Raw genomic sequence first — 13006 nt, 5'->3', positions numbered from 1 at the left:
GTTTGTAATACTAAAATTTGAGGGAAAGCTATGTTTCAAGTTTGTGCCAAAAAAAAAAAATACTTAAGGGATAAGTCAGATAACATGTCCATACACTAGACAACATGTTTCCTACTTTGTTATTGTTGTATTTCAGATTCATTGAAATGTGTGTGGAAGTTATCTGTAAATGGCGACCATTAGACTATGAATGTGGAAGAGGATTTCGGATAAATTGAATATGGGGGATTTGATGAGTGCAATGATTTTCTAGTATACATGCATGATTCATTAAGGAGAGGGTTGAAAGTGGTTCAGACCAACTTTTCATGTAACTAACTCTATGCAGGTAATTTTATATTAAGAAAGCATTTTGCCTTGCGATATAATGCAAAAGCAAAGATTGTGATTTCATCAATGACTTTGAATCGATCAAAGGAAAAGCGGTCCTCAAGTTTAGATAGATCATATATTGGGATCAATCTCAACAAGGGCAAGTGGATAATGGAAAATGAGAGAATTATTATTATTAATTATTAAAATTAAAAGTTGCAGGAAGTTAAATCTTGACTTGAAATTGTGCTTTGCAAAATGAGTTATTGCATCGGGAATCTATATATGATTCCATCGTTATGCTCATTTACTTTTTATACATTTATCAAATACTAATTATATGTGATAATGCCATACTAACTACTATTCACAAATGCCAATGATGGCTTTCTTGATTTATTTCCTGTTTGTCCTCTCCTCTTTGTATTTCTCTCTCTATTAGATCTATTGATATATCTTTCACACTTTTATAATATATATATATATATATATATATATTTCATCCTTTCAATATTAAATCTCTTCACTTGAAACAGTCTGGTTTACATTCTTTTAACACAGGTGCTGAAATTGAATAGGCCAGAATGTTTCGTAAAGCTACTATAGTTGCAGCAGTCCCCCCACATGCAAGCACGGATGTTCTGCTTCCTCTATTTATTTAACCTGAACAACATGAACACATTACCTTTGTTTTGAAGAATCCTGCAAAGCTGTATCAGCATAACTTTTGTTGCAATGTTTCGTCTTTTATACCTCTTGTGTGTATCATCAGCAACGCCATCATAGAGAGTGCGCTGAACAATTATTACATTGCATTGGAAAAAATTTCAAGTGCAAAATACATAAAAAATCTAAATATATTTTTTTATTGTGACATTGTCGGCAATAACATGTGGTCAGATAACTTAATTCTAAGCTTGGACTTGAAAGTGTATCCATTCTCATCACCTTGCACCTTCCAAATTTTGACACTAGACCAAGTGCTTCCACAAAGATTTAACATTTTAAATGCCATGGGTTCTAGAAAGATTGCAACAAAAATCTTCACCATGAATTACTAACTAAAATTAGTGTGAGTGTAGAGGCTCTCGTCACCTAAGTAAGTAATATTATTTATAAAGACAAGTACTTACAACTTAAAAGTAATAGAAATGAAGAGAAGAAGAAAGAATATAGGCAATAACAATGAAAATAATTTCTCTTGTTTTCTTGTTCACACGTATAATATAACTGAGATGCCATACATATACACAAACACTTATAACTTTAAGGTCTTAACAATTGATTGTAAAATAATTTATCATAAAAAAGATATTAATTCTATATCAAGAGATGAAATTTAAGAATTTCATGAGTTGCAACCTTTTGAAAAGAATGTGAAGTAATATAGGGAAATGAACGTTCATTTAATTATGACATGGAGAGGTGGAGATTCAAACATAATGTTTATATTTATAACGCTTCTTCCATTCTTGAAAAAACTTCCATCAAGTAAAAACTTGTGAGACAAAAATATAGTAAAAGAAAAAGAATACATCATTTTTTAATACCCCATTTAAAGGGTAAAGCAAAGACAATCACCGCAAAAACGTTTTCCACTTCTTGCAGACTATGAAAATGCTATCTTGGTAAGGTAAGTAAACTGACGTCACACTTCCTTTTCGAAGACAAGTCTATTTCTTTCCTATCAGCCATTAATAAACATTAGATGCCATAAAAGGTTTAATTAAACTTATTGGAGGGTTAACATTCTATTAATTTAATTCCCTTTTCTAATTAAGTATACAGCGTTATAGATGAAATAAAATAAGTTAGAAATTGGCTACTAGATAAATGTTGCATTAAACACGTTTTAACAATGTTTTCATTTTTCATATTGACATTATCATTTATATTCATTTTATCATTTCCAATAAACAGTTAAAACTTTCAAAAATTCATGTCCCTTAAAAATGTATTATTTTTATGATATAAACAAATGTTTACAAAACTTGTATTAATTATGTACAAAACGTTAGGCAACCTTTTTTAAAAAAAAAAAAACACACACACACACACCCCTTTATTATTTAACCAGTTGCAATTCCCCAATTCCTTATGATCAAAACTAAATCAGGGATTCGCCTGCAATTGTTTTTTTACCTATGTTCCTCATTCCATATCTTATTTAAAGCATGGTTAATGCCAGGTTTGATTAGTACATTAGTAAAACATTCTGACATAACATAAATTCATTTATTCTATTATGTTTGCTTTCGTTATTTCTTTCTGTCAACATCAACACATACAATTGTTTCGTTCATACCTTAAACTAATAGTGCTGTGATCACAGAGAAGATAGAGTCTCTCATCCAAATTAACGGTTCTTGTGGGTGTCAGTGCGGGTCTATGACAATTTTGAACCATCAACACGATATGACTATAGTACCGATCACATTTTTGTTTTTTACTACGAAAAATAGAAAGAAAAAATGGGGAATCCTGATGCAAGGCCAAATTTGGCGAATACCGCACATTCCGTTCTAGCCTCTAGGACGGCAATGAGAAAAATGATATGGACAACTGGTAACCAAAAACAACCTAGTTCGTAAAGAATTTGACCCAGAACCCTGTTGGTCGCTTTCTGAATGTGGAGACATGGCTGGTCCCAGTGAGAGCCGGAACCAACACCAGAGATTAAGATTAAGCTTTTGATGCTAAAATGTTACATCCTATCATTCAGCAGCATGGCCTCTCTTTTTCCTCTTTTATCCCTGAAAAGAGGATGACCGAGAAACAGAAAAAAAATCCGGGAATCTATTAAGAAAAAAGTGAAAAATTCTATTCAGAAAAGGAATCCAAGTGCCCAAAAAGCATAAGCAAACGCGAAATTACTGGAATTTGATCAATCGAGAGGGATTTCAACGTCCCCATCGGTTATCTCCTGCTGCAGATCCTTAGGGTCCTTGCCGTCCACAGTACATCCAACAGAAACGCAGGTTCCAAGAATCTCCTTAACGGTTCCACTCAAATCCTTGGCCATGGACCTGGGCCGCATGATGTTGGCAATCTCGATGACGTCGTCGAGTGAGATGTTGCCGTTGTGCTTGATGTTCTTTGTTTTCTTACGGTCCCTTTCGGGCTCCTTCAGGGCCTTAATAACCAGAGCAGCGGCGGACGGCACCACCGACACCTTGGCTTGACGGTTCTGAACGGTTAGCTTTACTGTGACTCGGAGACCCTTCCAGTCTTTCGCGGTCTCCTTGGCTATGTCTTCACCGATCTTCTTGGGAGAAAGACCAAGCGGACCGATCTTCGGAGCCAGTGAACTCGCCGCACCAACCTCGCCGCCTGTAACTCGGACATAAACGTCCACGACCTGGGAAGGATCGAACTTCGGAGGCATTTCAGTGGCGGCAGCGAAGTCGACAGCGGTTTTGGATGAACTTAGGGGTTTGCAGGTGCAGTGCGGTTTAGGCAGAAGAAAAGAACCTCACTAGCAAGTTTTGCAATATAAAAGAGGGTTCTTTCTGCAGACTTGAGATGACGAATAAAATATCCTTGGACTGGTTCTAGCATAGTGGGCTTTTTGTTTAGAGGACCAATGATTCGGCTGAAGGTGGAAACCCTTCTTTTTTGGCCCAAGGTCCAAGCCCTTCTTCAAGTTGCGGTGCTAGCCGCAATTTTCATTGTAGGGGGAAAAAAAACACAGAAACAGATTTTACTAAAGATAAAAATAGGTTAGGTTGGATTAAACTTTAACTAAATAAACCTGAACCTGTATAATAAGTTAGAAACCTAGGTCCAGTCTAAAGTTTATATAATGTCCTTCTCACAACTCAAACCTGAGCCTATATAAAACCTGCCTTGACTTGAATTTTTTTTAAAAGCTTACTTAAAAGTAAATTTTTTAAATAAACTCACATGTTAATATCTCAAATATACTTTAATATTATTAGCATAAATATATAACTTGATTTATCAATTATAATATATAATAATTAAAAGAACTAACCGACTACAATAAAATACAATAATAAAATAATAATATTAAAATTAATATATAAGTTCACTCTAATTGAAAATATAATTAAAAATAAAAAAAATTGAGTAAAAATTAAATGGTAAAATTGATGTGTGTGTGATATGTTACTCAATATATATATATATAGGCAGGTTATTTTATTGGACTCGTAGGCTAAACTTTAAAAAATTAAGCCTCACTTATTTAACTAAATAAATTTAATTAAAAATTTGAGTTTATTTAATAAATAAATTAAGTTGAGGTTAAAGTAAGTGAGAGCGTAGCCTAAAGCCTATTCCTGCCCTTAGTTTTTACCCAAAAAAAATAGGGAAAGATAAAAGGGAGAGCATGAAAACATGCGTTAACATTGTTGAGGCGCGAATTTATGGAGTAGCTACTTTGTTGGTGGAAAAAATTTTAAATTAACTTCAGTTATGGAAAACTTTTATCGAAGCTTAATAAATAGAGGATCAAATCCTCTAAAGTTAATATTCATTAATTTCTGTTAAGTTTTTTTTTTTTATTTTTTTATAAAACATAAAATTTTCTATATTTTTTTAAAAACCCAAACTTCATGAAATTTATGCATTCTTCATTTTAAATGATTCCTTGTCGATGAAGGCTTGCTCGTAGAACAAGCGTGGGGTGGGAATGGGATATGGATAGAGGTGAAGGTTCAAACTCATACAATTAAATTGCTTTATGCATCAACTATCAACAGATGAATCTCTCTTTAGATATTAAAATAAATAAAATGTTTCGCTTTCTCAAATTAGGACAAGGAGAGCGAGAATGACATGAATAACATGTTTTCTTAAATTATTAGCCAAAAAAAAAGTAATTGTTTTCATAATTTAGTTGTTTATTAATTTCAAAGAACCCTGAGAGTAGTTGACACACCAAACCCAAAAAAAAAAAAACGAAGGCCTGCGATCAATGCAGCGAACTAACCTCTTATCTCCTCACGGGTGATGGTGATAGCACGAGGGCGTCATTGCTACATCGTCCCACTATTATCAATACTGACAACATCGACATAAAATATTATAATCAATATTATAAGTAAATGCTCCCTACGGAGCTGGGCTCCTAGCTTTATCCATTCCCACGCTAAGCATTACAGAATTGCAAAATGGAAACATAAGCCAACCCAAGAGGGAAGAAGAGAAAAAACAGAGTGAGAGAGAGAGAGCGAGACGGCAGCCTATATCAATTTCAGAGCTGCTGATCAAATGGCCTCAAGGAAGGGCTTCCTGGTGAAACCAAGTTTTACATTTGCAACCGCCTCGCACGCCCATTTCCACCCAGACTCCACAGAGGGCGTTTCGAAATTCGACGAAGCTGAGTTATGGAACTTGTCAAGCAACGCCAACTCTATAAAAGAGGCCAGTCGGGATGTTGATACAGGTGGAAGACGGAGTTCGTTGGAAACGTCAGGCTCATTGCCTGTCAACATACCTAACTGGTCCAATATTTTGAAGGGCCATCGCAAGAGGGGGAGTGCAGTGGATGAGGATGAAGGTGATGAGCACGGAGAGATCAGAATACCACCCCACGAGTATCTAGCCAGGACCAGAGGGGCTTCCTTCTCAGTACAAGAAGGGATTGGGAGAACTCTCAAAGGCAGAGACTTGTGCAGCGTTAGAAATGCTGTCTGGAAGAAAGTTGGTTTTGAAGATTAAGAAGAAGGAAGACCTCTCGAGGGTCACTAGACCGTACATGCATGGATTCCATTCCATGAGTTTTGACCGTTACCTAATTAGATATTGACATCTTCATGCTCTGTTCTGCTCATTCCCTCTTCTTTTTCTTTTGTTCTTCTAGTTGCGATCTTTTCTTTTCACTCTGGTCAAGGAGACGATCAAGCCTCCCTGATATTGGGTGTCCGGCCAGAGGTTTACAGTAAGGATTGCCCATGTTATATAGACGCTATTATAATTAGTTTATCAGATTCACTTGTGCTGATGGATTCTTTCATGCCCCTGTTCCCTCCATTTTTGGGCTTGGGAGCAGGGGAGGATATTGATGAGAGACAAAGACACGGGTGGAGTCCATGGGCTTGGTGGTTAGCGTAACACGGTTGGTAAGAAAGGCACTTCCCAGCTTACATCATGTGTTTGAGTAAAATTCATGAAAGGATAGGAACAAATCCAACTTTTACCTTTTCCTTTCCGTCTGTCTTCACTGAATCGAATATTATTGGTAAATAAACAAAACCAACAGCCGAAATTGTGACCTCTAAGACTAGAAAGTTCATGAGTGGAACATGGATGTTATTCAGGAAAAAAAAAAAGTAAGGAAAGAGAGAAACGATAAACGATATAATGTAGTCAATGCGGAGGCAGGGAGAGCAGTATTTAATTATTGATGGACTGTGAAACAAGGGGCGGAGCGGCCTGGTTTGTTGCTGCGGTTTTGTTTGGATATGCATGATGCTTTGCTGCCTTGTTTATCCACGGAGCATCCACGTGGAAGAAATATTAAGGGTTCAGCTTCAGGTGGCTGAAATGGAATTGTTAGATGATTGAGCGAAGAAGAAATTTATTGATGCGAGGAGAATATAACATAATGTCGACCAACAGAATCAGATGTGGTGTGCTTAAATAATGGGTTATAGCCAAAGTAGACTGCTCCGTCAGATGTCGTCACTAGATGCTTCAACTCTCTAGGAACTGTTTGTTGTCCTTTCCTTTTCATTCTTATTATCATCACTACTAAAGAATCTGGATCCGTATTTTTATTCATCTGAAAGGACGAGCACTAATAACCCATCGTTATAAAATGGACCCAACCAATGACTTTTTACTCATAGATGTGCTTTCATGCTAATGGTTTACAAAGCCATTAATATCAAATATTTTAATTGTTAGTTTGCAAGGTCGAGTTATTCCACCTTCTAGGCTCAACCACAACACAAAGCCAGCAATTTATTTTTCTTTTAAACCAAACAAGCCTGACGTTTCGCTGAAACACTGAAAGGGTTTGGCGTGTTTCATTGATTCAACATTTGTTTTTGTTTTGGTTTAAGTTTTACATTTTATAGGCCTTCAAATGACATGGGATGGGTCCCAAATTCCATAATCATCCAAAGAATAACTAGAGATTTTCATGCGCACCGGCCCAAGAGTGGGAAGAAAGTTATATATCTCCTCCCTCTCTCCCTCCCTCTCTCTATGCTGGAAAGAAAGATGCGACTATCCCTCGGTCTGGCTATTAAAGAAAAACAGAAGGAAAATATTCAGTAAAATTTGTCGCTTAAATGAAAGCACAAAAAAAAAAAGAGCAGTTAAAACTGCATGTGCTTATCCTCTTTTAAAAGTTTACTTATTTCATTATCTAAAATTGTATGTGTGTGTAGTATAAACTTAAATAGCAATAATTTTAAATAGAAAAGCAAAAATTTTGAAAAAATTTGTTTATGAAAAATTTTATGACAAAAAATTCTCTACCGTGCAAAGAGGTATATCAGTTTTATTTAATGAAAATTAAAAACATGATTCTAATAGATATAAAAAATATTTATAAAAAGAGAGTGTTTTATATTATTGTAATGTTTTGTTTTATGCATTTGTTTAATATTTAATTTTATTAATAACTTATACCATTAATATAATTTAATAGATATTTAAAATTATTTATTTTATAAACATATTAATATTTATTTATTTGCAGTATATATTATACCCTCATTGATTTTTTTTTTTGGGTCCATCACTGGTGGAGATTAAGGAATGATGACGCAGGAAAGTGATTAGAGAGAAACTCCAAGTGGTTTACGTTCTTTTTAATCTTCCCTGGCTTCTCACGGTTCCCCTTCCAGAGCCGAGATGGTCACAACTCACAAGGGTCAATACAATGTATATAGACATATATTGTGATCTGGTTGCATGTAAATCTTCAGCAATTCCATGTGTTGCTCTAATAACAAATGTCCCCTTATTTCTGAAAATTTTATTTAAAAAAAATCAATACATACCCGACATAAAACTTTTATAATATCACATGTTTTATTACAAATATTATCTAATTATATGAGTGGATATCCATAATTTCTAATGCTTAGAATTCTTCATCTTCCATAACCTCCCAATGAATGATTTAGAAGGAGTTTCTCAAAATTAGTGCTTCTAATTTCCAACAGTTTTATACTATGCCATTATTTCCTTCTTTATTCATTTCTAATATTAAGGTCAGTCTTAAAGAGTTAAAGGTTATATATAAAGGCTATGTATAAAGCATTAATAACCCAAGTAAATGAACTATATTGCATTAATTTCTCACTCAATTCTTCTTGCCTCACTATTCTCTTTTCTTCCCCTATTTTTTCTTATTTTTATAACATGTTATCAGTACAAATTAACTCTAAAAATCAAGTATGAGATTTTAGCTAGATTGATATATTCTTATATTATATATATATATATATATATAATTATATTTTATATTATTGTTCTATTAACATTTATGGTTATATTGTTTATATATTTATTGTTTTATTTTTTTTATCCTTTCCTTCTTTTAGTTACAAAATAATTTTACATTTCTCCATTTTGTTCATTTAAAAATATTCATGTGATTAGTGATTCAATTTAATCAAGTGTCATTAACCATTCATTGCTTTATTTTTATTATTTGTTATTCTATATTTTTATGAAGATTGACATACTCACTTTTCTTTCTTAATATTTATGCATTTGATGTCATCTTTTATCATCATCATCATCATCATCATTCATTGCTTTATTATTTCTTTATTTATTATTATTTTAGTCCTCTATTAAATTAATACTATATATACATATTATACATTTTGTATTTGTTTGTGTGTGTTGATCAATTTGTGTTGTTAATATAATTTTTTTTATTTGTTAATATTATATAAATTGTTTGCTTTATCCATCAATTTGTTTGCTTTATTTTATTTTTTATCTTTATCATGCTTTATTTGTTTAGTAAGTTTGGTTATTTGTACTTGTGTTTCTTTATATTGTGCCCATTTATATCGTGTTTTATTATAAATTATATTTCATAATCTATTTATGGTTATTTATCATTTTAGCATGTGTGTGTGAATGATTTTTTTACTATAATATTTATTTATTATGATTTATTTATTAATTTTATCACAATTCTAATTGTTATTATTTTTTTAGTTTGAATCATGACAAATCTTACCAAACTTAAATTTACGGCTCTTGATATTATAGGACAGTATTATCTGTCATGTGTGCTAGATGCTAAAATTCACCCAGATGCCAAAGGTTTAAGAACTACAATTTTACTTGAAAATCAAGCAAATAATCAAGATAAGGTCAAGGTAATGATATTCTTTCGTCGGCATCTTCATAAAGGGCTAAAAGTCGAGTACTTTAGAGTAAAGGATCCACTAGAATTGTGGATTAACTTAAAAGAAAGGCATAACCACCAAAAAAATGATAATTTTACCTAAAGATCAATATGAATGGATGCATTTGAAGTTGTAAAATTTTAAAACTGTGAGTAAAAATAATTCAGTAGTTTTTGAAATAAGTTTTCTATTGAAATTATGTTGTGAGAAAATAAATGATAAGGACTTATTAGAGAAGACATTTTCAACTTTTCATGCTTCAAATGTACTCCTACAACAACAATATTGTGAAAAAAGTTTTAAAAAATATTTTAAATTAATTTCATGTCTTCTTGTGGTTGAACAAAATAATAAAATGTTGATGAGAAATTATAAAATTTGTCTCACTCGAACAGCTCCATTCCCTAAAGCGAATATGACTATATGTAGTAATTACTATGGTTGCGATTGCAGCCGTGGCAGGGGAGTGATAATTATTATTATCATGATGGTGGTGGTACTAATTATGATCCTAATACCTATCAAAAGAAGAAAAATAATGAAAGGTAAAAAAGAGATAAGAGTGATCCTTCAACAACTATTAAAAATCAGTGCTATCGGTGTGGTGTAAAGGGGTATTGGTCATGTACTTGTCATTAAAAAATGTATAATCGTCACTTTTCAAAATGATAATGTTGAGGCAAATTTTGCATACAAAAATGATGATATCAATAAGTTGAGTGATATTAATGGCCTTAGTGCTATGGCATACCTAGAGATGGCTGATTTATTTAAAAATTAGGATTAAACAAGTTTAGTTGAAAAATAATTAGATTAATTTGGATTATGTTTCACTTAGCTTTCTTGTTTTCTTATAATAAAAGCATTATTGCTCTGAATAAATTCTATTTTATTAAGTATTTATTTTAAAACATTATCTTTCTTTTGTTGAAGAATATAGATGTTCCCTTTTCTTTCATTAGACAGAAGAATGAAAATATATGTTTTGTGGATAGTACTACAACACACATCATATTTCGAGATAAAAATTATTTTATTTATTTAACAATAAGAGATGAAAGCGTTAATACTATAACGGGTGATACTAAGTTAATTGATGGCTCTAGAAGAGCAATTATAATATTACCTAAAGGAATAAAAATTATCATAGACAACGCATTATATTTATTTAAGTCTAAAAAAATTATTAAGTTTTAAAAATATCTGCCAAAATGTGCATCATATTGAGACTACGAATGACAAAGATACTGAATATCTACATACTACATATTTTAAATCTGGAAAGAAATGTGTGCTGGAGAGATTATCCATATTATCTCCTGGTTTGTACTATACAACTATTAGTACAATTGAAATAAATACTATAGTCAACAAGAAGTTTATCAATCAAGATAAATTTATCATTTGGCATGATTGGTTAGGCTATATCGGGTCAACTATGATGTAAGGAATTATTAAAAATTTACATAGACATCTATTAAAGAACTAGAAAATTCTTCATTTTAAGATTTTTCATGTGCTGATTGTTCTCAAGAAAAATTAATTAAAAGGATTCAATTGCAAGAGTCGGAATTGAATCCCCTACTTTTCTTGAACGCATATAAGGGGATATATGTGGACCTATCCATCCACCATATGGACTATTTAGATATTTTATAATTTTAATAGCTACATCTATAAAATGGTCACATGTGTATTTGTTATTAACACGTAATTTTGCATTTACTAGATTACTTACCCAGATAATTTGATTAAGAGTACAATTTTCATACCATGCAATTAAGATAATTTGTCTTAATAATGCAAGTGAATTTTCATTGCAAATTTTTGACGAGTATTACATATCAACTGGAATAATAATGAAAAGATTTATTGCTCGTGTCCACACTCAGAATGGTCCAGCAAAATCATTCATTAAACACCTCCAATTGATAGTTAGGTCAATGCTCTTGAGGATAAAACTTCCTATTTCTGCATGGGGATATGTGATTTTACATGCAACAACACTTATATGTGTCAAGTCAACAAGTTATCACAAACTTTTCCCGTTACAATTGACTTTTGGTTAGAGCCAAATATTTTCTATCTTAGAATTTTTGGATATGCGGTGTTTGTTCTTATTGCTCCACTATAACGCACAAAGATGGGACTTTAAAGAAGGTTGGAGTATATGTTAGTTTTGAATCTCCTTCTGTAATCAAGCATCTAAAACTATTAACTGAAGATTTATTCACTGCATGTTTTGACGATTGTCATTTTGATGAAATAATTTTTTCAATATCAGGGGGAGAAGATAAGCAGCTGGAAAAAAAATTACATAAAATGTATTATCATTATCTCATCTAGATCCTTGTATAAAACAATGTGAACTTGAAGTTAAAAGGATAATTCATCTGCAAAATATTGTAAATCAATTGTCAGGTGAATTTACTAACCTTAAAAAATTATCAAGTTTCATATTCCAGCTAAAACTATTCCTATTAGAATTGACATCCCTATAGGACAATTAGAAAGTACAAATGAATCTAAGCAACACTTGAAACGTGGTAGACCAATTGGTTCCAAAGATAAAATTCCTAGAAAGAAGAAAGGAGTATAAAATAAAAATGACATAGTAGAGGAGGTTGATACTCTAGAAGGGTATGAAGACATAACTAATCAAAAGATCCCAAAAGAGGTCCAAGTATATAAATATAATAAATAGATCTCGATAAATTATGTCACCATGGAAAAAAGATGGAATCAAAAAAATATAGTCGTTGACGACATATTTTCATATAATGTTGCTCTGGCAATAATGAATTAAAACAAGGATTTAGAATCAAAATCGGTTGAAGAATGTAGACATAGAAATGATTGGCCAAAATGAAAAGATACAATTCAAGCATAGTTAAATTCACATTCACAACGTGAAGTTTTTGGATTTGTAGTCTGAATACCTAATAGTGTAGAGCCAGTAGGATATATGTGGGTATTTGTGTGAAAACAAACTGAGAAAAATAAAGTTGTTAGATGTAAAGCACATTTAGTAGCCCAAGGATTTTCGCAAAAACCTAATATTGATTATGAAGAGATATATTCTCCTATGGTGAACGCAATTACTTTAAGATAATTAATTAGTCTAACAGTGCATAGAAAACTTGATATTCGTCGAATGAATTCATTATAGTCTATCTATATGGCTCTTTAGATACAGAAATTTATATGAAAATTCCTAAAGGATTCACATTGTCAGAAGCATGTAAAAATTATTTAGAAAAAATATGCAACTCGTTTGCATAAATCTTTATGGACTGAAATAATTTGGAAGGATATGATATAATCGTCTCAATAAATATTTGTTG

The 13006-nt window shown here is 32.1% G+C and overlaps 2 protein-coding genes across 2 annotated transcripts; one reads left to right on the top strand and one right to left on the bottom strand.

Annotated features, from left to right (window-relative positions):
* Positions 1 to 2728: 2728 nt before the first annotated feature.
* On the bottom strand, positions 2729 to 3797 carry LOC129306763 (60S ribosomal protein L12-like). The gene is made up of 2 exons (XM_054947493.1): positions 3187 to 3797; positions 2729 to 3065 (listed from the first exon to the last, which is right to left on the bottom strand). The coding sequence occupies exon 1, from the start codon at positions 3695 to 3697 to the stop codon at positions 3197 to 3199; it is 501 nt and encodes a 166-aa protein (XP_054803468.1). The 5' UTR covers positions 3698 to 3797; the 3' UTR covers positions 2729 to 3065; positions 3187 to 3196.
* Positions 3798 to 5381: 1584 nt separating this feature from the next.
* Positions 5382 to 6481, top strand: LOC129306985 (protein S40-4-like). Its single transcript, XM_054947821.1, has one exon. It carries the CDS (start codon positions 5548 to 5550, stop codon positions 5995 to 5997), a length of 450 nt encoding a protein of 149 aa, XP_054803796.1. The 5' UTR covers positions 5382 to 5547; the 3' UTR covers positions 5998 to 6481.
* The last annotated feature ends 6525 nt before the right edge of the window (positions 6482 to 13006 follow it).

The sequence above is a fragment of the Prosopis cineraria genome, unplaced genomic scaffold (genome assembly GCF_029017545.1).
Source record: "Prosopis cineraria cultivar Desert tree isolate PC_DT_omini unplaced genomic scaffold, ASM2901754v1 PC3, whole genome shotgun sequence".
Lineage (NCBI taxonomy): Eukaryota > Viridiplantae > Streptophyta > Magnoliopsida > Fabales > Fabaceae > Prosopis > Prosopis cineraria.
The sequence above is the reverse complement of the archived record's forward strand: the minus strand, read 5'-3'. Positions and strand labels throughout refer to the sequence as shown.

What these genes read in the sequence shown, in the direction of transcription:
- LOC129306985 (XM_054947821.1), top strand. Translation starts at nt 5,548, where the DNA reads ATGGCCTCAAGGAAGGGCTTCCTGGTGAAACCAAGTTTTACATTTGCA.
- LOC129306763 (XM_054947493.1), bottom strand. Translation starts at nt 3,697, where the DNA reads ATGCCTCCGAAGTTCGATCCTTCCCAGGTCGTGGACGTTTATGTCCGA.